General features: G+C 38.9%; 3 protein-coding genes across 4 annotated transcripts; all 3 read left to right on the forward strand.

Moving 5' to 3' along the window:
* The first annotated feature begins 218 nt into the window (after positions 1–218).
* On the forward strand, positions 219–4,077 carry LOC134665209 (TAR DNA-binding protein 43-like). Its single transcript, XM_063522081.1, has one exon. It carries the CDS (start codon positions 529–531, stop codon positions 1,762–1,764), a length of 1,236 nt encoding a protein of 411 aa, XP_063378151.1. The 5' UTR covers positions 219–528; the 3' UTR covers positions 1,765–4,077.
* Positions 4,078–9,715: 5,638 nt separating this feature from the next.
* LOC134665210 (uncharacterized) lies at positions 9,716–20,455 on the forward strand. Of its 2 annotated transcripts, none has more exons than XM_063522082.1 (8): positions 9,716–9,907; positions 12,265–12,367; positions 14,957–15,061; positions 15,489–15,647; positions 15,726–15,914; positions 16,706–16,860; positions 19,863–20,043; positions 20,235–20,455. In XM_063522082.1, the coding sequence occupies exons 1-8, from the start codon at positions 9,851–9,853 to the stop codon at positions 20,438–20,440; spliced, it is 1,155 nt and encodes a 384-aa protein (XP_063378152.1). In that variant the 5' UTR covers positions 9,716–9,850; the 3' UTR covers positions 20,441–20,455. The 2 variants fall into 2 exon arrangements, with proteins under 2 accessions (XP_063378152.1, XP_063378153.1); XM_063522083.1 differs by having other exon boundaries at positions 9,720–9,907; positions 19,866–20,043.
* Positions 20,456–23,134: 2,679 nt separating this feature from the next.
* LOC134665251 (uncharacterized) lies at positions 23,135–27,764 on the forward strand. The gene is made up of 6 exons (XM_063522137.1): positions 23,135–23,355; positions 23,919–24,142; positions 24,674–24,863; positions 25,631–25,832; positions 26,396–26,593; positions 27,548–27,764. Exons 1-6 carry the CDS (start codon positions 23,135–23,137, stop codon positions 27,728–27,730), a joined length of 1,218 nt encoding a protein of 405 aa, XP_063378207.1. The 3' UTR covers positions 27,731–27,764.
* The last annotated feature ends 10 nt before the right edge of the window (positions 27,765–27,774 follow it).

Consider the following 27,774-nt stretch of genomic DNA (forward strand, 5'->3'; position numbering starts at 1 on the left):
ACTTTTCATATCTCACTTCACGGTTTGTAATCGCTCTGACTAAATTCGCATACAATTGCATTGCATGGCGACGTCACTTTCGTTTGCGGTACAAAAGAAAGAGATACACATCTCGCTCGCTCATCAATTAAGCATACCGAACCACGACGTGAATACTCGCATTAATTTATTAAACGTTTTTTTTTTGCTAGCTACACTTGTATATGAAATGTCATCTTTCGAAAGTTATGGACTTATGGTCATCTTCGCTTGTCTATGGCAAATTATACTTCGCTTAGCTATTCTTGATCTGTATTTCTTGACAATTTTTCCTTTACTTGCATCTCGAAAATAGATCAAATTTGTTACGTCAAACTATGTTTTCAACCTGCAATGGGTTCTGAACCCGTAGGTGACGTTTAATTAAATATAAATGTGATTATTTATATATTTAGGAATTTAAAACTTGTACATTTGTATAGTGATAAGTATAATATCCATATTTAAAAGTTTATTTTTACCAATAATTTTGTTCATGAATAAGATATAATGTCCTTCGAGTACTTACCCGTGGCCGAAGACGAAAATGAAGAACCCATAGAACTACCAATCGAAGAAGATGGAACGTTGATGCTAACAACTGTGTCCGCGCAATTTCCCGGTTGCTGCGGCCTCAAGTATCGCCATCCGGAAACGAAAAACAACCGAGGTATAAGATTAAGAGATGGCAGGCTTTACCCTCCTCCTGAAGGATGGGGTAATCACTTGTATATTTGCAGCTTTCCTAAAGAAAACAAAAGGAAATCAGGAGAAAGCTCCGAAACATCATCAGTCAAGAACAAGAGAAATGATAACTTATGCTCTGATTTAATAGTATTAGGGCTGCCATGGAAAGCAACTGAGCAAACTGTGAGAGAGTATTTTGAGAAATTTGGAGAAGTCCTGATGGCGCAATTGAAAAGAGATGCAAAGACAGGAATGTCAAAGGGTTTCGCCTTCATTAGATTCGCTTCTTACACTTCGCAAATGAGGGTTTTGGCTCAGAGGCACATGATAGATGGCCGCTGGTGTGATGTGCGAATACCCAACTCCAAGGAGGGCTCAGTCAACTCTATGCCCTGTAAAGTGTTTGTCGGCCGCTGCACTGAAGAATTAACAGCTAATGACTTAAGAGAGTATTTTTCTCAGTTTGGAGAAGTTACAGATGTTTTTATTCCAAAGCCATTTAGAGCGTTTAGTTTCATTACGTTTTTGGATCCAGAAGTAGCCCAAAGTTTGTGTGGTCAAGATCATATAATAAAAGGTGTGTCAGTGAATGTGTCTAATGCATCCCCTAAGCAAAATAAGAGTGGCTCCAACCAGCGGAACTTGCCAAGTAGAAACTATGATGAAGGTCATATGCACTCAGCATCAAACAACAACTCTTGGAGCAACCGTAGCATGGATATGGTGAACATGCAAGCACTCGGAATGTCTGGTCAGCACGGGCAGACTGGAGTAGCCGGTGGAGGCGGACAGGGGCAAGGAGGAAGCATGCCGCTTGGTATGAGTGGACTCCCTGTAAACCAAGCATTGGTGGCAGCCGCACTCAACCAGGCAGCAGGTTGGGGCCTCATCAACAACATACCCTCTGGAGGGTCTGACCAAAGTGCTTTTGCCGGTCCGGGGTCGTCGGCACCGCCAGCTCCGCCCAACTTCCTGTCATGGATGCAGCAAGGTAACTCGGCACAGGGACCTTCTAGTCAGTGGGGACAGCGGCACCAGTCTCAGGGCCACTCGGTTTGATCCAATGTATGATTTGACAAGCTCATGATAATCTCTGTGATTGTAGCAACATTTAGATAATTGTCATTGGTATAACGGGTTTTAGTCTGCTGCTGAGAGATTGTTTGTTTGTATCTTCATTGTTTGCTACTAATGTTATTTATTTCTAATGAAATTGCTTGTGTTTTGTTGAGTTTCTTCAAATCCGTAATATAATTAAATACCTCTTTGTCATAGGTCCAACACATGATAAATGACATCAACAGTTATAATATCAATATTGCTAATAACATATATCCTTTAAAACATAATAATTCACATATTTTCATACTGAAGTTGGACAAAGGTTAGTGCTGGCCATTAGTCTATTTAATATAATGAATCCACATGTAATGTAAGATTCATGGTGTGTATCTCGATTGACTAATGAAGCTATGAGACTTCATTAGAATGTTTAGGATGGATGATTAGCACTTGATCGTTTTCTTCACTTGATGCTAGATTGCAAGTGCATGGTAACTGAAAACAGTGCTACTCTTAAAGGCATATTATATTATAACTTTTTCAATATTGTGTCATATGTAAGCTTGAGTTGGTAAATACACTTGTGTTGTCTAGTGAATGACTATACCTAGAGTAGTAATGTGAATTAGAACTTGGCCAAGTCTTGAAGGTGCAACTCACCAAAATAAGTCTTCTATGTTAAAAAGCCTTATTTGAACCTTTTTGGAGCCTTAAAGGCATAGCTGAGACCTAAGTCAATACTAATCTGGACGACAAATAGTTTTCACTCCATTCACTTTTACTTTTGTTTAACTACCCTATCATCTAACTAGGGTCATGTGAAATTTTAAGTAGACATTATTTTCATTTATACCAGCGGTCGGCAACCTGCGGCCCGCGAGCCTGCCTGGCTATTTTGTATGTAATATTGACAAATGACAATGTCTGATAAAGTCCTAAATATTAACAAAGTGCGGCCCGCGACCACTTCGTTCCCTTGGCTGCTAAAAGGTTGCCGACCGCTGATTTATACCATCTAATAAGTTTATATTTTAATGCCCCTGCTGGCGGCATCATGTTTAACTCTACAGAAATTAGAAAACATCATACCTTCTATCATGTATATTATACTTATATTTGCTCTCGTTTTTCTTCCTTATGTGTATTATATTGGCTACTCTTTTAGCAGATGCAATTTTCAATTTAATTAGTTTGGTATAATAAATCCAGACTCAATTTAGATTTGTATCTTCATTTATTTTGTAACTATAATACAGTTAGATGTTACCTGTGCTTTTGTACATTAATAGTAGGAGTAATCATTAACAACAGACTGTTGAGAGTTCATACATATAAAAAATAGAAATCTATTGAATTGTTATCATTGTTTATCAAATAATGTTGTTTATTAAATTATTATGAACGCTTCCTGAAGTGGATGTGGTAATTAGATCAGATTGTCTATTTTTTACGAAATAATAATGGTTTGAGTATTTTTGTGATAAAGCAACGTGGGATTGTTGTATTGAATGGGTAAATGTTAACTGAGAAACTAGAATAATCCAAGTTTTATTGCAACTGTATATAATGTTAGGACAAAATGGAAGGATGCTTGTACAAATTTCAAGACTGTAAAACTATAAACAAATGAATGTCGTAAATTCTAAAACCAAGTGTTACTTTAACTAGAATCTTTATGATAAGGATACAAGCAGCTTCTGTAGATGACCACTATATCTGCTACCATCATGCACCATAGCAGTAGCTGTTACCAAAAATAGTGGAAGTGTTGACAGGACTTGTGTGTGCTAGCACATTTGGGTAGGTATTATCAAATCCTCATGCTCGTCACTTGTATTACGTAAGCACGTTCACTCGTATGAAGGCGGTACAGACAGTACAGTCGTCACATTAGTGTGACACCTCCATTACAAAACCTACAACATTGTCTCTTTTTAAATAATTAAATCACTAAGGATTGTAATAATGTATACAATCTAAAACCAGACACTAAATTGATTATGTTTAATTTAGTAATAGAGAATTGTGTATATAATTATACCAAAAGACCATCCTAGCGTATCAAACCATCATAAGAAATACTCAAATGTGTTTTTAAATTATTAACTATGTTCTGCGTTTAATTAAATGCCTCTTTACTAGTACTTTCCCTAGGCATTTAGATCCATTCACAGATGTTCTTAATTTCACAATTGAGTAAATATTTAGATAATAACAAAATAATTGAAACTAGAGCGAAAGTTTCTAGATTAGCACAAATTATTTGGGTCCTGTATTTCAGTAGGTAGGCATTTTCATTATCCCTGCCTAACGCTACGTCTTACGTAGGCGAACAACGCGCGAACGCGGCGCGGCGCCTGACATTCGCGTGCAAATCGCGCCGCACCGCGTTCGCAACGAGATCGCTTACGTAGGACACTTCTATGGGCATCAAAGGATTGATTTCGCCGCGCCGCGCCGCGCCGCGTTCGCGCGTTGTTCGCCTACGTAAGACGTAGCGTAATACAGTCTTCAAATACATAATTGCATTACCCTTGAAGATTTACACCCAGATAATGTTTAGATACTTTAAAGGCTAGTTGAAAACCTGCTATATCATTTCATTTTATATTTTAGTACCTACAAGAGAAAGTCATAAAATTATCTGTTTTGCGTCATCGTTAGTATTAAATATCAACGTGACCAAATGATATTTGCCTCTATCTTGGTATTTATGATAATACAATAGCAATATCTACATATCTAGGTTTTTGTTTCCTCTTCAGAGTTGATTTCGTGGATAGGTAGGTATGTTTTTGCTTGGTTTTGTTTGTTTTATTAACTTATTTGACCGTTTGTTGTTTTGGTCCTAATTTATGCATGTCGGTGTAAGTGTAAGAATATATGTCGTGTTACTGGTAGTACATAACAATGTATGTAATATAATATTATTGTGACCAATGAAAGAAACCTAAACCCATTCTACAACAAGTCAATTGAACTTATTGAAATCAATATTCAGTTTTTTTTTTTTCAATTCATGAATGCTTTTTACGAAAATGGGGCAATCTATAGGTAGATTTAATATATGAATTTGGTACTAAATATTTGTAATTTGTAACAGTGAGGGATTAACAGGTATTTTACCAGCTCCAATTTGCCTTTTAGTGTTAGCTTCATGATCGGAAACGAATTCTTGTAAATTTTTATTCGGTGCCTGCTCATAACAAACAAAGTAATTCTTGATAAAAAAAAACCTATCTTTGTACTTACGGTAAAAAGCTTTTACTCCTCCCTTTCAGTTAAGGTTGCAGGCACTTATCAAGTGCATTCCTGAAATGGAATCCAATAGAAATGGCAAAAACGTATGGTATAAAATTAAGAATAGTACCATCGCTCACCCTGTTAACTGTCCATCTGTGGTCCTTATGCCGTTTGTAATAAGGTCCACCAATGTACAAGCAAGAGTATTGCTGTACCAACAACGACTGACCATTTTAGACCATATCTCGTTGCATTAAGGTTGATGACTGGTCAGTTAGCTATGACGATGGTCCGTTCTTTATACCTAGTTTTTATAAGATTCGGGTAATTCTTAATACTAAAAATTGTCGGGTAGTTCCGAAAATAGACTCTAATTCGATAGCATTAAAAGTGACTCAGGTTTACCCGACATTATCAAGTATACCGAATTACCCGAATCTAACGTAACTTGGGTATATTTTTTTGCCTTTCCTATTAAACTCTACTTTGGTTCCATAAAGTAGGACTCTACAACTACAAGACACACCTATAAATAAAATTGTACCTATGCATAAGCAAGACTTGTAAATAAATAATATTCAGAATACCTACAACTGAATGAAGTTTTACGTAGGTATACCTTATTCAGTAAACTATTTTTCTATTTGTTCGTCTTACAATATTTACTAAAGGTGCTATAAAGCCTATTTATTAAACTATCCTCCTAAGGCCCAAGATCCTACCTATAGTACCTCTTCAGTTCGTTGAAATTTAAAACCTATTTAGTTGGAATAGAGTCGCTTTTGCTTTGTTTTGTTAAATTTTCCAACAACGCAAAATCAACCGTTTCCTTCCTACACTATAGTTTCAAATTTCAGTGGCAAATTTATGATTTATCATTTGTATGGCTGGGCCTTAGGAGGCTATAGCAGGAGTTTGTTTTTTTCCAAAATTCCGACTACTGTAACAGTCGACTGTATGTTAAGATTGTAGAGCATACATGGGACTTTGTCGTTTTAAAAACAATCATTAAGGCTCGTCCAAACGGTATGATCAAATTGACAAGTTGTTTAGAAGAAAATTGCGTCAATATCATCTGGTGTCCACACGCAGTGACACGTACACAATAAAATTTCACAGAGGAATCGGCGAGCCAATGGCCATCAATTTCATTTTTATTTCCACGCCAAGGTGGAGCACTAAAGTACCTACTTAATATTTTCTTAGTGTGATTGGTCTGTGTTTTTAAACATTCATTACAGTCCCATTAATTAAAAATCGATTCTATCCTAGATGTAAATAAATGTATACCTAGGACAGGTTCTATTCAAATGTGCCCTCCATCGGGTCCCTCCTTTATGGTGGCAATGATCATACGTACAGGCAGTAAATTTTAAACCGCCATATTATAAATTCAACTTACAAAAATGTACCCATTTATTACCACAGCTACACATTTACTGTTTTGAAAATATCTTGTAAAGTGGTAGGTACCAATTGTACCAAACCCTACCCCTCCCACTTTAGTTACGTATTGTCACACCCTAGATTATGTCGCTACCTATTCGTAAATGAAATTTATGCACCTTTGGATGTCGTACTTTGCTGCCGCGTGATACTTAGATACATACTATTTAACATAATTATGTGATTGCTACAGATTCGACTTTATTTATATATTTTACATTGTAATTTAAATGTGTGAATAATGACTCCATGGACACTAATAAATGAAATAAAATTTATTTAGCGTTACACTATTGTTTTCCTTTCGATTGTTTACCTAATAAGTATAATCCAGACATTAGTTCCATTTTCCACAGTGGAGTTCAATACAAATTGCGAATAATGTAAACAAACCAATTTAGTTTCATTACATTTTATACCTATAAGTACTATAAACGTTTATTTACATAAATTTTTAGTTAAAATCAGTTAAAAGATAGATAGATTTCTCTGATTTATTAATATGTTGAAATGATAACAAAATTTGTATTGAGCTCAACTTTATCTCTATTAATAGAAAATGGGGTGACTTTGATAGGTAGTTTTAGTTTTATCCTCCTGATAACGGAAAGCATATTTTTGTTTTTGAGTTTGGAACCCTTAGTTACTCTATAAAAGGTCAAAATATAAAAGGGTCCGTCTCATAGAAAATTTGAATTTCGCGCATTTTTCTACTGACAAAGTTGTTTTACCGGCTATAATACTATGATTTTTTACTAACCTACCTTTCATAGTCACCCCTGCAATTTAAAGCCATCCCGTTTTACGGAACTACTCTGATTGATGGCATGGTATAAGTAATAATATACTCCGCCTGGTACTCTCTTCCCGTCTTTTCGTGGTCACGTGACTGACACAAGCCTACGTCATATGCGACAGCGCTATATGATAATATGCGATAGCGCTATATATAGCGGCCATGTTATTGTGACGTAGGCTTGTGTCACTCTGGGAAGAGAAGACCATGTTTTATTAGACTATGGATTGATTTACTTGACTTATTGTCCTATGTCCCCTAGGTGGGGCAGAGGGCGTCCACAGTGCGCCGCCATCTGAATCGGTCTTGAGCTTCGTGCTTGAGTTCGCTCCAAGTCTTCCCGATAGCTTTCGCCTCTGCAACAATAGTCCGGCGCCAGCCGGCCTAGCCGAGGTTACAATCGCTATCGCTTCGACAACGAAAAGCTTTATGTCTCTCTATCGCTCTTCCATATTAGTGCGACAGTGACAGTTGCGTTTCGATCGCCACGGAGCGTAAGCGATTGGCATCTTGGCTACGCGGCCTGGTCTGTTTTGGGCGGCAACGTTTCCTCTTTCCTTGGGGATTCCAGTCGAGGGCTTTGGATTGATGGATAAAAAGGTCATGGCCATAGTCTAATAAAACATGTCATCAGAATAAAACAGTCGATGGAGGAACTCAGCATGATGCTCGATGACCTCAACCGAGTTTCACAACGGGTGGGCTTGAAAATGAACATGGACAAGACGAAACTAATGTCAAATGCCAATGTTGTGCCCATGCCCAGTCTCTGTTGGGAACTCGGCACACGAAGTTGTTGACTACTTGTACATCTACCTAGGACAAGTAGTCCAATTAGGTAGGTCCAACTTCGAGAAGGAGGTCAACCGCCGAATCCAACTCGGTTGGGCAGCGTTCGGGAAACTGTACCTACCTAATGTCTTTTCGTCCGACATACCTCAGTGCCTCAAGACGAAAGTCTTAATCAATGTGTGTTACCAGTGATGACTTACGGCTCCGAAACGTGGTCTTTCACTATCGGCCTCATCTCAAAATTCAAAGTCGCTCAACGAGCTATGGAGAGGGCTATGCTCGGAGTTTCTCTGCGTGATCGAATCAGAAATGAGGAGATCCGTAAACGAACTAAAGTCACCGACATAGCCCACCGGATTAGCAAGCTGAAGTGGCAATGGGCAGGCCACATTGCGCGCAGAGAAGATGGCCGATGGGGTCGAAAAGTGCTCGAGTGGAGACCACAGACTAGCAAGCGCAGCGTAGGACGTCCACCCACAAGATGGACGGACGACCTTGTTAAGGCCGCCGGAAGACGCTGGATGCGGGTCGCTTCCAACCGGTACGAATGGAGGTCCAAGGGGGAGGCCTATGTTCAGCAGTGGACGTATTATGGCTGAGATGATGATGATGATGAAGTGTAAATCAAATTGACTACATTGAATCAACTGAAAACAAAACCCTAGTACCGCAACGCACTAGGATCATACTTCAAGAGAGCCGAGCCGAAATGAATCTGGCACTTGAGTAGGTACTTACGCGTTCATTTCATACGAATATGACACCTTTTAACTAGCAATAAAGTTCTCATTGTTACTCGGCACACTCAAGGATTTATTGGCCGACCCAGGCTACACGAAAATCCCGGCATTGGCTATGTATGGAATTCCACCTACCTACCCAATTTCTTGGTATTGCGTCTCACATTTTGCTTAATGAGAGTGAGAGGCAGTGACATTGGTCAAAGAAATTGGGACTGGTGGAAACCTTAATTAAAACACCTGTATATTATTTGTATCAAAGAGAATGTAACCACTACGTTTTAATTTGTATTACCTAATACAACGTCGGCATATTTTTAGGAGTAGTTTATGAATATAATTTTTAGGAGTAGTTTATGAGTTGCCGTTGTCCTATATTTTTTTAAATTATATTCTTTGTTATTGTTTTTGAAATATTTATTAAAAACTTTAGTAGTTTACCTGCTTAATAATAAAATATATTTTAGTTCTTAGGGAAGAACTTTGAATAAATTTATTGGGTTATTTTGTGAAAATGAAATATGAAACCAAAATTAAATACAATTTAATAAAAATTAAGATTTTAAAGTACACATTTTCAAATTTAAATGTAATTCAAAATAAAAATCTCAGAGCTAGAGCGTCTACAGCCAAATAGGCTGAGTTTCAGTCCTCGCTGCCTGAGGAAGGGGTCCCGTTGGGTGGTCGCGTTGCGTTGTCAGCAGTTTGCAGACTTTGTAGCTAACATATAACTAAATGGTTTGCTACACCCTGTCAGGCGCACGTTGCACGTTAAATAGGACACGTTAAGTTAATGTAATGAATTCATAAATAAATTAAACAATATCAGCTAACCTCACTGGTAAGTACTTTCGCGCCACCCGTAGCGTCGTCTAATATCGAGAAAATAAACTTATTTACCTGCCTTTGTGATTTGCCGACGCCAAAACGAATCGTCTTGGTAAATTGAAACCGTGTTCGAAATGGACCAATAGAGAGCCCATTCTCGTTTGGACTGTGAACTAGTCAGGACGCGCGCGGTGTCTGGCTGATCTTGATCGTAATTTTAAATTCAGAACGAAAACAAATGGAGGACAATGTATTTAGTGATTATGGTACTGGCAGCGGCGGTTCGGCAAGATCGGTAAGTTTGAATTTAATTTCGATTAATTAAAAAATACCTATTGGTAAGTAGGTAGGTATTTACATTCAAAATTAGATGGAGTTAACTCATAGTAGCACTCATAGCACTTCGAAAATATTACATGGCATTCCGTATTTTTTTTTGTAAAAAGATAAATTAAGCAATACATAAGTAGGTAGATATGAAATGAGTTGAAAATAATGTACCCTTATTAGGTTACTTTTCGTTCAAAAAAAGAATTTTTACCGTAGCGCGAGCGGTAAGTAATCTCATAATAAAACCCACTCGGTACCCGATTTGCAAATCCGTAAATGTCAGTTTACGCTTTTTCTGGATAGATGCTAGATCAGAATTCAGAAATTATAACATGATTTACATAAATAGCTAATAAATACGTGTGATATATAAATATTATTTTACCCGTTTACTACCCGTGTACCGATAAAAGTAGGTACTAGGCGTAGGTACCTATACTACCTACCTATTTATTTTACAAATTGCAACATAGGTGTATAAGTACATAATTGAGTGGGTAGGTAGGAATTTAGGGGCATAGCACACTGCCGTCGCGTGTCGTTCCGAAGTGTGAAGCGACGAATTCGCGTGCGGCGACGAAGGTCGGTGGTGCGATTTTCTTCCGAAGCTGCGATGCGCGGCGATTCGCGCCAACGTACTTACCTACAAAAATCCGTATGGTACTATGGAGATAGGTGTGGCAATACCCTGCGGCGCGCACCGCATATTCGTTTGAATCCAAAAGCACGAATCGTCGTGCGATTCGCACCTTCGCACGGAGCCAATGTGTATAGTGCAGTTATTGCATACAAATCGAGATTCTATAGTTGTTAAAAATCGCAGCACCGGAAGTCATTCCCGAAGCAGTGTGCCATGCCCCTTTACTTAGTTTACCATCATATTTTCAGAATGTGGTTAATATGCTGGAGAACCAGTGTAGAACTACCTACATTAAGTATTATTTTTAACTATAACTTTTACGAGCTTATAGTTCGTTTTTTTAGCATTATAAAGAACTTGCAAGAAGGTAAGCCATCTTAACATGTCTTTTAATTGAAAAACGCTTTCTAAAAATCAAAAACGTTTACTTATGAAAGCAGAAGAACATATAAATGATCGTATTAGATTCATAATTGTCACATATTTGCCGTAACTTATTTTTAAAATGTAATTTTCAATGCGATACAACGGGGAAATGCCGCCAGCATCCTTGGTACAATGCCTCAGGGGCCTATTTTAGATTTAAGCTAGTTATTAATTTCGTTTAGTTGTACCACTGTATATATATTGTTTGTAAATAAATGATTTTCCCATTTTCAATTAAAAGACACATCAAGATTGTTCACTTCATTCATTCATTTAATTGACGCCACTCATACTTCAAAACTCATACTTCAAAAGCATGGGTTATTAGTTGATTTTTTTAAGACGGGGATTCAAAATTATAATTACCTACCTACCATGCAGAAAGTCAGTAGAAAAAGCCGCGAAATTTAAAATTTCTATGATACCACATACCTTCGCGCCTACATTTTTCAAATTTGCCGCCTTTTTCTACTGACAAGATCTGCTTGACCAGCTATATGAATCTAGTATTAAACTGGATTGGCCATGAGTGGTGGGGATAACTAACAGAACGGGATAGTCTTACGTATCTTTCAGTAGGAGTAGCAGAGAAAGCGCTATTATTGTTTGTCCTTATCACAGTCTCACATATTTTTTGTTCCCCACCATTTTTTTAGTATGGATAATGGTGGGCAACAAATAAATTCGACCAATCACAGTGTCGCATTTGCGTATGTTTTGTCCCTCACGGAGGCATGCGTAAACCACTTCTATATGATCCTACCTTCTATGACCAGCTATATTTTCTATTGCTGTGTGGATTACATTTATTATTTGACTATTTAGTCAAGATTTTCATATCTCAATCAAATCATTTAATTATTTAGCTAATCATAATAATTATTTATTTATTAATTAGAATTATTAGTCAAATAAGTAACACAACATCACTCATCATCATCATTATCGTCTCACCGCAACGCATTCTATATATTTTTAATAGAAAAAGAGAGTCCACACAACACTATAGAGAATACTTCGCATGCTCGGGTCTCAATCTCAATACTTGCACGAGTGGTAAACAACAACATTGCTCCCATGTTATGGCTCCTCTACCCGATGGGCCAACGCCGGCCACTCCAAGGGACGCATTTATGCGTTAGATGAAGCAAGTGATATTGCTATCTCATTCTACCGCATGGCTGCGTCCCTTGGAGTGGCCTGCGTTGGCCCATCGTGTAGAGGATCTATTAGACAAATAACTATTACACTTGTAGTCATGGGCGAGCTTGGATTCGTGGCCATCAGCAGCTCCGAAACAACAGCAGTTGGGTACGGCGGACGAACAATGCCAGTATCAATCCGCAGATCTACTAGATTGTAAGTATTTCAGCACTTCTAAGATTCCCTAGTCAAGTAAGAATCCGTTTGCCTGTCTGCTGTTTGTCTGTCCGTCCGTATGCCGACAAAGTGGTCAAATAAAAACTAGATTTCACGCACTCTCCTTTGCTCATTATCGGGTATGCCACCGTGATGACCTGATAAAAATGGCATAAATCTGACTCTGACATGACTGGTAGAGAATGCCTTAAGGCATTAAGTCCGCCATTTGTACCTTCATGTATTGTGCAATAAAGATTAAAATAATAATAATAATAAGCCCGCAGGGCAGCTTGTGGCGAGCTGTTGGGGAGTAACGACCCCACGGACCCGAGTGCTCCCGAGAGTCGGTCAGGGTCTCCGTCTCCGGCGTGTCTTCGTCGGTCGGAGTGGACCCCATGGGGACCCGCAGGACTCTCAGCTCTGGCTTGCCTTAATTGGCCGTCCAGAGAGGAGTCGTTAGAGCTATATGCTCCAGGGGTGGAAGTGAAAGATGCATAAGACGCGAGTTGGCATAGTGGCTAGTAGCAGCCACTGGGTAGAAAGCGGCGCACACCTCTCGACACCCCTGAGCCGCTCACACCGATGTTGCTCCTGGTCGTCTTCGCGACGGCAGTTTCAGGGGCCCATCTAGTCAGCGGCAAGTCACCATCTGCCGCGATAACATGATTTACCATTGTTATGGCAGGTGTCCGGACTTCTCTACAATAGCCCAGTCTCATAGTCCACCCAAACTTCAATCCATAGACCGGTATACTATTCACTTTTGCTACAATAGTCCCAATGCCTGCTGAGAGCGGTTCATGGGTGTCTATTGTTGCACCTGTGAACGGGTTCCAGCAGGCGTTCTACATGACATTAAAGCTCTCCAAGGGGCCTCTACGTGTTGGATCTGTGTCCCCACGCAAGCCTATCAAAAAACCGGGATTATAGGCCCGTGATATCGAAGGAGATACAAATAATAATAATAAATCGGAAACTTAAAATTATATCCTTACCGTAAAATGGGGTGAGTTGGGTGAAATTTGACTTTCAAACATCGATAAAAATTTATTTTTACATGTGAAAACTGAATGGTGACCCTAAAACGGGGTGAGTAGGTTTCGCGGGGAGAGTTGGGTTATGAATGGGGAGAGAAGGTTTGAGAGGGGGGTGAGAAGGGATTTTAAGGCTATTGCTACAAAAATAATGTATTCCAATTTAAAATGGGGCTATAGTAATACGCATAATAAAAAAAAATCGATCCAACAATCTTCCAAAATCACCTTTGTATATCAGGCGGCTATTGAAATGCTCTCGGCACGCTCCCCTTTTATCGTGTAGGTACATCAATATGCTTCTCAGGAAGCCTGAAACTCCAACTTTACTGACAAATTTAGAGGAACGCAAACAAAAGGTTTAAATACTTACTGGCTAGCACCTAAAGTAGGTAATTTATACTTGGTCAAGCAAATCTTGTCAGTATTATATTCTTTGATCTTGTCAGTCGAAAAAGGTGCGAAATTCAAATTTTCTATGGGATGAAAACCCTTCGCGCCTACATTTTTTAAATTTGCCGCCTTTTTCTACTGACAAGATTTGCTTGACCAAGTATATAAAGTAATTACAAGCTGTCAAACAACTTTGTCAGTAGAATTAAAAAAAACGCGAAATTAAAATTTTCTATGCCTATGGGGGGGGGGGGGGGGGGCATTAAACTTTCGCACCTATTTTTTTAAATTTGCCACTCTGTTCTACTGACAGAAATAGCTTGACAGACTATGGCCGGTCAAACTTCGTGTATAGCAAAAGGCTCAAAATCCAAATTTTCTATGGGACAACGATTAAACTTGGTCAAGCAGATCTTGTCAGTAGAAAAAGGCGGCAAATTTGAAAAATGTAGGCGCGAAGGGATATCGTCCCATAGAAAATTTGAATTTCGCGCCTTTTTTTACTGACAAGATTTGGTTGACCAGCTATACCTTTCGCGCCTACATTTTTTAAATTTACCGCTTAATGCGACAAAATGCCGGGATAACCCGAGGAAGAAGAAGACCGCTTTATTTTACTGACGGAAATGGCATAGACTTTATAACCCTTTTTTACACAAAAAAAAGTAGCTACTCGATGGTATCTATGTATAGAGGAACACAATTTCCTCATCAAAACTGGTAACTTTGCCTATTCAACAAAGCCCACCTCGTCATATTCCAGTAAAAGCGGAAGGGTCAGGTGGGATGTGGGGTAAAAGTCAGTAAAACACCCCGGGTAAAAAAATAAGACTGATTTTTTAAAACTCAAATCTTATTCTTCCTCATCCTATTCCGTTTAAAAAGAAGCCTTGTGTGTAAAGTTCTTTTTAGGGTTCCGTACCCAAAGGGTAACGGGACCCTATTACTAAGATACTCCACTGTCTGTATGTCTGTCTGTCACCAGGCTGTATCTCATGACCCGTGATAGTTAGAAATTTTCGCTGATGACGTATTTGTGTGGCCGCTATAACAACAAATACTAAAAAGTACGGAACCCTCGGTGGGGGAGTCCAACTCGCACTTGTCCGGTTTTTTTACTTATTTTACTATCTACTTACCTACTTGTTTGCTCTTTCAGTGATGGTAAAACGAAGCACGCTGCAAGAAATGATGAGCGAATTCAAAATGAACGGGTACGATTGTCCGTACAATCCGGACGAAGATAAAAGGTCCAGCCGACCAGGTTAGTGCCGATAATTATCCGTTTGAGTTTGGGTCGAAACTGGTGCGACAATGCGTAATAGGTCACATACGCGTAGACTAGAGGGATCCAGAGTTGTAGAACAAAATTTACCATAGTTTCGGGTACTTACCTAAGTAATTGAAGTAAAGAAAGCTAATTATTTTTACATTAGCATGACAGTAGGTACATATGGTTTTATTACGACACACTATGCTATACAAGCACATTACATAATTACGTAGAAAATTTAAAGAGCAATATGTACGCTGTACGGTACACGTACGAATAGGTAATTCGTAGGTACTAGGTTACGATTTAAAACACTCCCTTCTCTCGTGTTTTAAAATTCGCCACTATGTTTGCGAATTTCGCACTTATATCGTAAATAACTATATTATGTTAACTTATTTTCGATTGACTGTTTCAGTAAATCATATTGGCATGGGTCCATCGAGCGTATACCTGCGACAGAAGTCTTGGCCCGAACCAGAGGCTACTCCAGCGCAGCGCTTGCCGCGACCCAAGTCAGAGTGGATCCAGTCCACCACCGTGCCGGATCTATTGGAGCCACCAATTTTTTTCGATGGTAGGTACATTTATTGTATACACCTAGCTATACTTTTACCTTTAACGACTTTCAACACTCGCCAATGCGACTTTTCAGATGACGTCGGCAAGGCTCCTTCGAATGTGTACCTGCGAGAGAAGTGGTCTGTACCAGCGCCAGAGCGGGAGAAGTGGTCTGAGTTTGAGCCAGAAATTATGAAGTCGCAGCCGCTGCCCCGTCCAAAGTCGGAATGGATCCAACCCACCACTGCGCCAGATATTACACAAGCTCACAAATTCTTCGATGGTATGTACCCCATAGTCCTCCTCGAAACTGGAAATTGTCCAATCGTTTTCCGAATCCAAATTTTAATGACCCGCCACTTTTTCGATTATAAAGTAACCAACATCATCATCATATCAGCCAGAGAACGTCCACTGCTGGACACAGGCCTCCCCCTAAGAGTGCCACAATGACCGGTCTTGCGCCACCCCATCCAGCGGACTCCCGCGACCTTTTACCAAGTACATAACCATCAACCTTGTCCAATTGCCCATCTTATGAGAAGGATTGCATTTGCAGGCATCAAACATTCTTTCAGAAATCGAATCACCTGTCCTGGATTTAAAAAATAATTCCGGTACCGTAAAACGGGGTGAGTATAAGGACAAAACTGACATTCAAACCTCGATAACATTTTATTTTATACATTTTATGCAAAATTAATTTTATTTATACATGTTCCGGCCGTTTGTATTATTGTTTTTTTTTATGATTTTAGGTAGTTCCATTTCATAACTTTAACGATAAACACAAAATCCCTCACCCCGTAGTCCCTCATAGTTGGGGTGAGAAGGGAATTCATACAAAAGGTGATTTTGAAACGTAGTGGAATCGATTTTTTTATTATGAATATTACTATAACTCCATTTGTAATAGGAATACGTTATTGACGTAGCAGTAGCTTTTAAAAACCATCTCACCCCCTCTCTCATCCCTTCATCCCTTCTTCGTCATCCCTTCTCTCCCCATTCATAACCCGACTCTCCTCGCAGTCCCTACTCACCCCATTTTACGGTATGTATTTTAAATTTTAGATCTGGATCTGACATTGCCCGTGAGACAGCTGGAAACTATTACGGCGGAGCAAGTGCGAGTGTTGAACTCTCTGCCTAACGCCGTGTTGTACGGACTGCTGCGGGACCTAGAGCAGAAAAGGAACGAGACAGCCAGGAACAAACGAGTACCAGATGTAAGTGATCAGTTTTAAATAGGTAGGTAAATTTTGTTTTGATATTCCGTTGATTATTCCCACGGAAGAAAGAATAAGCGCGCCGCGCTCTATTTATTCTCCTCTATGGTGATCAAAATAATTTAATAATAATTTGGTCTTATTAAACTAGTTTTTTTTACTAGTCAATCGATAGGTTAAAATGTTGTCAAAGATTATATAATTATAGATTTAAACTTCAAGATAAAAATTATTTTCAATTACCTACTTCTGTGATTTTCGTATGGTTTTCACAGAAAAAAATGTCACACGAGGGCCAGGCTAAAAGAAAAGTAAAAGGTAGGACAAAGCTTAAGCCCCCATTCGCACGGAAGCTTTTTCAACGCGCGTTAAAAAAGCGTTTGAATGTCACAAATGGATAACCATGTATGTATTCACACGACAGCGGTGCGCTTTTTATCAAGCGTTGTTGCATTTTCGACTTTAAGCCTTGGCCGTTAAGTCGAATTCAGAGTGTAGACAGATTCAAGCGCTTTTTTAACGCGCGTTGAAAAAGCTGACAGTAGATACTTGGTAGGTAGGTACGCACTTGGGTGTAACGTTACAGCGATACCTGTTTTTTTAAGGCAATAACTGCGTTCCAGCGGTTGGCAACATTTTAGCAGCCGAGAGCCACATAGAGTTATACTAAGAATAGTCGATCTGCAGCGATTTTGATAGCCCACGCCGTCAAAGTATGTATTTTATACGTCATAATTTCATAGCAGTTTGACGTTTAAAATAACACTTGCACTGCGTGGGCTATCAGAATCTCTGCAGCGTTTTCTTCAAAGAATATAATACTCACCAGGGCCCAGTTTTATAAAGTTACAAGTTACAAGTTTACAGGCGTTTACTGGCAACACTTGCTCCGTTTTTTACAATTTGCGTTTTATAAAAGTACTGTGTACAATTTTACAGGTTACAGGTACAAGTGCCTGTAGCTCAACCATAGACGAAAATACGGGAGTTTTATAGTTTTAAACTCATAATCGGACAAGTGTTTTATAAAAATATTGTAAATTACAAGTGTAGATTGGTACACTTGTAACAAAAACTTACATACGTCTTGAGTCCTGTAACAGCACAACAGCAGTTACTTGTAGACTCGTTTTCTGAGAGATTTTAAACTTTACTCTTTATTGTTAAGCACCAACGCCAACGATTGTGCCAGGGCATGCATAGTTTTCCATGCACTGACCATCAGTTTTTGTTAATGTATCTGAAATATATAGTAAATAGGAAATAAAGTGACAATATGTTTGATATTGATTTTATTGACGATTCGTTTTATTTTATCTACTAGGAAATGGAAAGGGATTATTGCCGATATTTGTCGTTGATTTATTAGCATTCGTCTCTTTATTTAAGTAGTATAGTGCATTCACATTATGGTAAAGTGTACTATTCATAATTTTCGATACACACCGTATTTATCTTTGAGCCGCTACCGAAACGATACATTTTAATGTAAGAATGTGAAAGAGTACTTATTTACATGTTATTTACTTATTACGTAAATATTTCATTAAATCTAACTTAATCTGAATCTGAAAACGGCCCAAAAAGTATATCCTTGGCATGGAACGCCGCTCTCAGCCACTCGATTTTTCCTTCATTTCTGGCCATTTTTCCAGTAATTAATATTTTACAGCAAACAAAAACACATAATTTAGTAGAGAACCGAGTATCTATGACACACGATTTTTTTTAAATAGTGATGTCCTTCACACCTGTAGATTTCACATGTAATCGAGATTGACCGTGGTTCTTTACAACTGTAATTATTTATGTGTATTTATAAAACAACTGTAGCCGTTCACAGTGCATTACAGGTGCCTGTAGCCTGTACTCTTGTAACCTGTAACTTGTAACTTTATAAAACTGGGCCCAGGAGGTTTTCTTGTTCTAACTTCTAGTAGTTAACGAAATTGAAGCGGGCCACACTTTGTCAATAGTTTGTGACTTTATCAAACAAAAGGTACCACGTTATTGTTTGTCAATAAGGACGAATTCAGCTTGTAATATGTGTATTCTTATCTGCGATGATAATTAATTAGTTATAAGAAAACAAACAATTTGCCAACGGTCGATGACACAGTAGATAAGTTATCAGGGCAATAATATTTTACTAAATTAATCGTTACTTACATTTAGATTAATACAGTAGAATCCGGTTAGTACGACTTCGCTTATAACAACCAACCGCTTATAGCGACGTAAGTATAGGCACTTGTTTGGTTTTAGTACAAGCTACTATGAAAGAACAACCGTTTATTACGACTCGGCTTATAACGACCGACCGCTTTTAACGACGGAAATTGACACAAAATCCGTCCGTCAAGTCCGGTTACAACGACGAGCGACGTAGTTTTTACAAATAAATTGTTGGTAAGAAGCTTACTCCGTCCCTTGCACCCAACTCCCCTTTTGTCTATACGGAGCAAGATGAAATAGTCATGTGACTTTTCGTAAACTTGCTCTTCTTACTTTCGTAAACTAAATAAAACCCAATTCCCATTGAGTTGACCTTAAACTTCACATAAGTACATAATTATGTAAGTTGGGTATCAATGCAATATTTTGGTAGGTACCTTCGAGCTGATCTGATGATGGACACAGGAGGTGGCCATAGAAACTGTGTGATAAAACAACGTTATCTTGATTAGATCTCCAAGCATTACGACTAATTTGCGGATGACGAGTGAGTACGCGTACATTGAAAAGTGGCTTCTTCTAAACACACAAGTCTCTCCATTTTGACAAGGTGTCGTAATACTAACGTAAAAAATATTTTAAAAGAAATGTTTTCTTTTTTTTTAATTGTCGCATAAATATTAATAAATACAAAATTATGTAATTATTTTAATTGAAAAAATATATTAAAATTGGCAGTTTGTTTTGTACGACGTCCGGTTAGTACGACGTAATATCAGCGGTCCCTTGGGCGTCGTTATAACCGGACTCTACTGTATTTTGATTAGCAGGAATGCCGATTCTGCAAGAACAACGGCGAGCGTGAATCGTACTACCGCTCGCACGTGCTGAAGGACGCCGGCGGCCGCGTGTCGTGCCCCGTGCTGCGCAAGTTCGTGTGCAAGCGGTGCGGCGCGAGCGGCGACCACGCGCACACCGTCAAGTACTGCCCGCTCAGCACGGAGGAGGGTACGGAAGTACTTAATTTTAAGATTAGAGGAATCAGTAGCAGATTTAGGGGGCGGCTAAGGGACTTAAGTAAAAGCATCAGAGTCCCTCCAATGAAAAATTTTAGGGTCACTACACCTATTCGACTTCGCAGATCTCCATAACGATATCTCCCGGACATAACCAATCACAAAATATATCTAAATTTCCAGAGCGCATAAAATCTACAGCCATGATGCGCAGCGTGCGGTTGGCGTCGGGGCGCCGCCGCGGACCGGTGGAGCCCGCGGGTGACTACGTCATGTTCGGCGACACCACGCCCACCTTCCTGCGCGACTACCGCTCCTGCGCCCCGCTCGACCCCGTGTGGGCCGACTTGGAGCAAAAGTTGACTTTATATAGATATCAGCCCTGCTAGCATGAGTTGCGTTCTCGCGCGCGAGTCCATACCTACTTGAAGTCGCGCTCCATACATCTATACAACTCATGCTAGACCACCAGTTGAGAAGGTGACCCGGTTCTGTCTGAAGCCTGAATCAAACTGATTTATATCACTAAATTACTTTTTTTGGACACTGACAGTACGACCACTTCTCTTTACTAAATTATTTTGAGATGTGGCCGTATTGTAGGCAGTAAAACATTGTAATAACAACATAACCCTGAAGAACCGTGCCACCTTAGCTGCTACAATGCTTATATATGTAGGATCGCTGTTATGTATCTTCAACTAAAGTTGATTATGTGCACATTGTGCACTGGCCACAGACTTACCATACTAGCTTAGTTATAGTTACTCCATTGATACTCAGATTTTATTGTTACAAGTTACTTTAGATTTATGTCGACGTATGAGAAACCATACAAAATGGTATGTATGGTACCTATTCATAAATGTTATTACCTAAAATTAATTGTTGATTATGGGTTCCTGTTTAATTATACTTACTTAGATGTAATGTTAGTATTATATGTGATACTAAATCATATAAAGATGGAGTATGGTGGTATAAGTGTATTAATTATGTTGCTTGGCTCATGCCAAAATTTAATATTTTATGTGTCAAATCATTTATAAGATAATTATCTTATTCGTTTATAAAGTGACATTTAATGTTCTAACTACCGAATCGTTTCTACTTATTTAGAATTATAAAACGTTGATTAGTTTTAAATGAAGACATTAGATAAAAATAATATAAGATTAACTTAGTGTTAAGTAAGGCACCACTTGTCTCTTACCTCCGCAATGACGAAAATAATGAGCAGACGTCAGTTAAATACCTAATTAAATAAATCTTTTATAGAGGCTACACGAACATAACACTGAAATGGCGAAATCAATTTTCTTATACATTTACAAACAAGAAACAATTTTTTGTTGTATCTTTAAGGCAACATATTTTTAATATATCATGTTTCAATATTGTATTGACAGCAATATATTTGAAATCAAATCTGTTGTTTTAAATGAAAAAGTATACATTTCATATAAAGTTTATTTTATATCACGATGGAATCTAGAGGCTTGTCATTATGCTAGTAAACGTCTATTTATTTTTACCAAATACCAGTCGTATAACCATTATAAAAGTGGAATGATGTAGGTACTTACCGGAATTACAATTCATCAATTAGGTATGCAGCCGCTTGTATTGGCAAATAGACAGTAATATTTGTTAGAATTGCAGAGTTTATTTGTTCACAAGTGAATCATCTTTTCTATAATGGTTTTACTACGTCAATGACTGTTTGATGTTTGTTTCAACTATTTAATATAGGTACCTAGTTGTTAATGTGTCTGCTATTTCATATGAAAATGTTCCGATCTTGTTAATACATTATCATTAAAACACACATCAGTAAAATACTTTCAATATTTTTGATATTCAGTAATTTCAATAGGTGTTGGTGTCTTTATGGGTCCAATAAATGATTAGAAAAATGTGGTGTATATTTTATTAAAATTATGAAATATGTTATAATGTACTATAGCCGTTTTTGGAGGCAGGCAATGTTGTCAATTTTAAATTTGCAATGTATGAGGTTGCATTGCCAACCCCCACCACAGGAGGGTTGCGAGCAAAGCGAGGGTTTAAAATTAAAAATCGAAATTTTGTTTGAAGTCCATTGAACGAGGAGGAACAATGCTTATGTCAGGGGGCCTACCGCGTACACCGAAGGTCGCAAATTGCGGGTATAATAATCTTGCAATATCTGGGAGACCGAGCTTTGCTCGGAACACATATATCTTAAAAATGCGCGTTTTCTCAGAGAACCTAGCCATATCGATTTGTCGCCGCCGAAAACCCCCATATAGCAAATTTCATCGAAATCGTTAGAGCCGTTTCCGAGATCCCCGAAATATATATTAATTTATACCGGGTGTGGCCTGTAATATGAGCAAAACATTTAACTGTAGGCTGTAGTCCTCATACTGACCAACATTTGTTCAGCGACTTTTAAAAATAACTTGTGGTTCGATTTTTAATACACTTTAATGTTTATTCTAAGACGCAATGTATTGCGAATTTTGTTATGTTTAAAGGCGTGACAAGCAACGTCAATCACACTGATATGGCGTGGCGATGGCGTCCATTGAAGATAATATTAATTTTGTATGAAAAATAGGGAGTCTAAATACTTCATAATTTTTAAAAGTTGTTGAACAAAAGTGTGACCATTTGAGAAGTGCAATCTATGTTTTAATTATTTGCTCATGTTACAGGCCACACCCGGTATACAAAAATTGTTGTGAATGTGAAAGGTACCTATATACATATAAGATATAACTATAACGTTACATCTCTAATTTTCATTACATGCATTGATGTAATGAAAATTAGAGAGTACCCTCCCTAATTCTAATTATCAATGTGTTAATTTTCAATGGTGTAATGAAAATGTTCATGGAGATTCCTCTCTTTTTCCTCTACCTAATCTCACGCAAAGACAACGAGTGACGTGATTTTGCGACTGTCAGACCATGCCAGACAGATGATGTCACAGTCTAGATTTTATAGGGCGAAAATAAATACTTTTAGCAGCTTTTAGATAAGAAGGGTTTTGCTTAAAATACAATGTCAATTATGAATCACATGTAGGCCTATTCATGGACCCTCATAGGAAAGCAATACCCGGGCCCATGGCTAAAACGAGTTTAATACCGTCGCGCAAAATCACTGGTGTAAATATGATTGGTTATTTAAAGCCTATCCCGTCGAATAAGGAAGTAAAAACAGCCCACACTAGCACTCCTACCGTTGAGCACCGCTCTTTCCCTAGTGAAGAAAATCAGATCTACAGCGGGCAAGTCAATGTGTTGGCTATCTTGTAAGTAAAACTTGGTTTTTCCTAGGAATCAGCTAAATGAGAATAATGTAGTTTGGCTACAGCGTGAAAAAGATAGAAAACCCCAAGATGGTTTTTGGGAGAGTCCCGCATGTCTGCAAATGGGGCACGGTCATACTCTGATTCTGAGTTTTACACAATATTTATTTTATTTTACTTTATTAGGTACACTAAACAGATATCGTACAAATTTTCTTGGAGGGTTCTCTTGGAGGGCAGCTGCCAAAATAGAGAACAAGTTTCTAAATGTATGAACCTGTCCCTCCCCTTGGTTACAATCCATATGAACTGCCCCTCTAGCCAGTCCCTAGCCCATCAGCTAGTACGACGCCCTTGCTAGACTACCTTTGTAATCCTTTCAAAGGCTAGCCCCGGGAGACTTAGGTATCATTACATTACTATTAATTAAATAAAATAAAAACACCAGTGTGCATTTGAACCGATGAATGGTGTTACCGCCTTTTAGTAGGTAGTATTAGGTACTTATCCTTCAAGAATCGCTGGATTTCTTACTAACCTAAAACCCAACAAATTTTTAATTCTAGCGACTTAGATAAAGTCATAAGGTGCTGCAAGTATTCAGAGGATGTGAAAGAGATAGCAGTGGGGTTCGCGGACGGCACGATCCGGGTGCTCGACTGCAGCACGGGAGCGTGCACACATACCCTGGTGGACGACGAGTGCCGCTCCTACCCCGGTCCTGTCACGTCCATCAAGCACAGACCCATCAGCGATGCACATCCCAATTCTAATACATTCGTATCTACATGTAAGAATATTAACCATACTTACAGCAAGATAGGCGATGAAATATTAGTTATAAGTACTTCTTCGACCTAGCGTTTTCCCGGCCTACCGCCAGGTCCTCCAGCTCCGTTTTATTAGCTTGAAGTGTCAAGTTATTCGGGTCTCTATTGTTTCCCAAATAGTTTTAAGTCATATATGTATAATGTATTGTTTACCCGCATTTTCGTTAGTCATAATTTATTTGGTTCAGATACGCGTCACTTTTCAGGATTGCCACAAAACAAACCTAACTTACCTATCTATAAGATAACCTTACGAAAATTCTGAAAAGTTTCAGTTTTTTGACTAAAACTTTATGGAAGCCAAAGGGGCCCCAGTTATTCATCATTCCCATAAGGTTAATTTCAAATTGACACCAAGTAAACGATTGACAGCAAAGTTATCATATATCCTTTTTCTCGCTGCATCTATTCTCTTCCCGTTTATTAAATCCACTTACTTTAATATAGGGAACCCTAAAAACAATCAATTGATACCTATTATTGTTCCTTAGATGTTAATGGTTGTATAAAAGGCTGGTTGTACAAATACGACCAATGTCTATACACTATCAGGGAGAAGAGACAGACGCTGGGTCTCACCTACCACCCTCGTTTTTGCAAGTTCGTCACCTACGGGGACGACAGTAGAATCAACATGTATGATGAAGAGGCACAGATACAAGAAAGAGCATTTTACTCAAGGTACCCAACTTAATTTTCTTTCGGAAGGACAGTAAAAAACAGACGGACAGAGTCCTAAGGGTTCCTTTTGTGCCTTTTTGGTATGTCATTGGCATACGGAACCCTAAAAAGATCTTATACCTACCACTACATGCATGGAATACACTGCAGATAGGGTTGCCAGATGGTCGGGATTTGGCGGGATTCTCCCGATTTTTAGCATGTGTTCCCGATTCCCGACAAAGTGTAAACTGTCCCGAAAAACGGCTTCACGTTATAAAACAATAATTTCAAGTTCCGAACTGTCGTCGAGCGAGCGAGCTGACGTAGTGCCAAAATGTAAAATATCGTCGTTTTTAATACAATTAGTACTTTAATTTGAATGTATTTTTTTACCGACTCAAGTCCTCAAATCCCGAAAAATTTATATTGTTTCCCGATAATAGCGCCTTCCGATCTGGCAACCCTAACTGCAGATGCAGTGACCAGCAGACGGTCTAGGGTCTAGGTAAAGGTATCACAACGTAGAGGAGGCCACACTAGATGAATGAAACTGTTCAATAATTCTTATCTCGGTACATCATCTTAGAAATAAAGAAAAAGTGGAAAACTCACTGATTCGGACGGGACTCGAACACGCGACTCTGCCAACTGAGCTACCGAGACTTACCCGTTGACAGCGAATATTTCCATCATATCAGGTCGGGCGATGGTGATTGGTGACGCCTGTTCTCTCAGAACGTCAGCCTAGGTCTCATAAAATCAATAAAATCTTAAATTTTCAACAGCGGTACAAGAGACGTTATAGACGGCCACACGTGCAGGATATTCGCCTGCGCGTTCAACCCGAAGTCGAATCACGAGTTGGTGTCGGGCGGCTGGGACGACACCGTCATGTGTTGGGACGACCGCGTGCCGTACGCCACGCGGCACTTCTCGGGCGCGCACATATGCGGGGAGGGGCTGGATTTTGACGAGCCGGGGAAACAGGTACCTACAAGAAACTCGATTATCAGAACCCTGACGTAGTTTATCCGAACCCTCCAATTATCCGAACTTTTTAAGTATTAAAACGAATTATCCGAACTTGTGACGGTCCCAAGTCCCAATTAAAAGATACACTTTCACACTTTTGTTCTGACAAAGTCGGACAGTTAGCAGACGGAGCCTACCATCCGTCCTTTACAAAGTAGTAAGTTTTTTAAACACATCAAGCGCTAACTCGTTACCTGGCAATAAAAACAGTATTTATTTTTGCTTTATAGGTACGAAATATATTCAATATATCTTGCCTATATTTTTTTACAAAAAGATGGTAAACAAGCAAGTTTTAACCTTTTTGACGCCAATGGCCGATATATCCGCACCGCAGGTTCAACGCCAAAGATTGATTAATCGGTCACAGACCACAGAGCAACATAGACCTACGTATATATGCATAAAGTTCAATTTCAGTTTTGACGCTTCGGTGACGCGTCCGGGGACCTGCTTTTGTGTTTGACACGGCGTCGAAAAGTGGCCCCTGAACTCCAGGTTGTAACGTGTTTTTTTAGATCCTTACCTGTTCATGGCAAGAGACGAACACTATTCAGTTATGGGATTACGGCTCCTGCAAAGTGATAGAAACTATTGTCCCGGATACTTATCAATCGAAACTTTATTGCGGAAGATTGGTGCCAAAAACGAGTCTCATAGTTTGTGGTGGAACTGAAATCAATATGCTGCGTGTCGTTGATATCAATCTTAAAATAGTAAGTTTCATATAATAAATAGTTGAAAATATTAACTGAACTTGAAACAATGCAACTGTATTAAAAGCGTTCGTTGCCTAAAACATACCTAAACCTTTATTTAAATTTGTAACTGCCGGTAGCGGCCCTTTTGAAAGACTCAATAGTTATCGTGTAGGGGCAAAGTTGTAGTTTAACTACTCGTGCTAATATTGATATCCGAACAAGCATCGAAAAGTGGAATCTTGAGCGTTGCGAGGGTTAAACAAACTGCTCCAGAGTGAAACACATAATTTTTCACCACACCAATAGCACAGATTAAATAACAGTAGTACTGGGTACAGATAATTCACTCTAACAAAATGCGTCTGTTACGATTAGGACAGGCGTGACCGCTAGCTGGCGACAGCGCCACGCGCAGCTTATGGCTAGCCACCAAAATTTGGTGTGGGACGGATGTACTTGCCACGCCTGCCAATAGTAGGTCGGCCGAACGGGTTTGAAGTTACTTTTCGCTCGTGTCATCTCAGATATGGGTAAATATGATATCGATGCATTCAGTGTAAATACTGTAAATGCCCTGAACACAAATATGAGATGAGAAGCGTGAAAGTTGTGCTCGAGAAACATTACCCACCTTCTGATGCAGTCGGGTTAAAATATGTTTCCAATAACAAAAAAAAATAGTACTCTTTTAATTATTTTTTAACATTATATCATTTATATCTTAGACGCCACATGGTATGTTTAAAAGAAAAAAGTAAAAAACTTTGTACTGTCGATATTATGACGTCACAGCAACTCCCCAAGTAAGTACGCTGTCACATAGTAGACTAGAACGACCATCATATCCGTACTGGTGTGGTGAAAAATATTAAATATGATACTACCTCTTGCTTTTGGCCTTATGTCTAGTTTCCGATTAACAGATGATCATCACACACTAAGCAAGACATTTTATACATTTTGTTACAGACGGAGTGTTCTATACGTAATAACCCAGGCGGTATATACGGTTTTGATTTTGGAAGAGTACGAAGGAAAATTACTCTTGATACTGGAGGTGGATGGAAAAAAATCAGTGAAATTGGCAGCATACCGCGTGTCGCCTACGTTAGCGCGAAAAGACTGCAGATTGTAGACTTCGGCCAATCCTGATTATTCGAGCAGCCACATTGTTATGCATTTATTTTATTTTTTAC

This window comes from Cydia fagiglandana, chromosome 6 (assembly GCF_963556715.1).
Source record: "Cydia fagiglandana chromosome 6, ilCydFagi1.1, whole genome shotgun sequence".
NCBI lineage: Eukaryota > Metazoa > Arthropoda > Insecta > Lepidoptera > Tortricidae > Cydia > Cydia fagiglandana.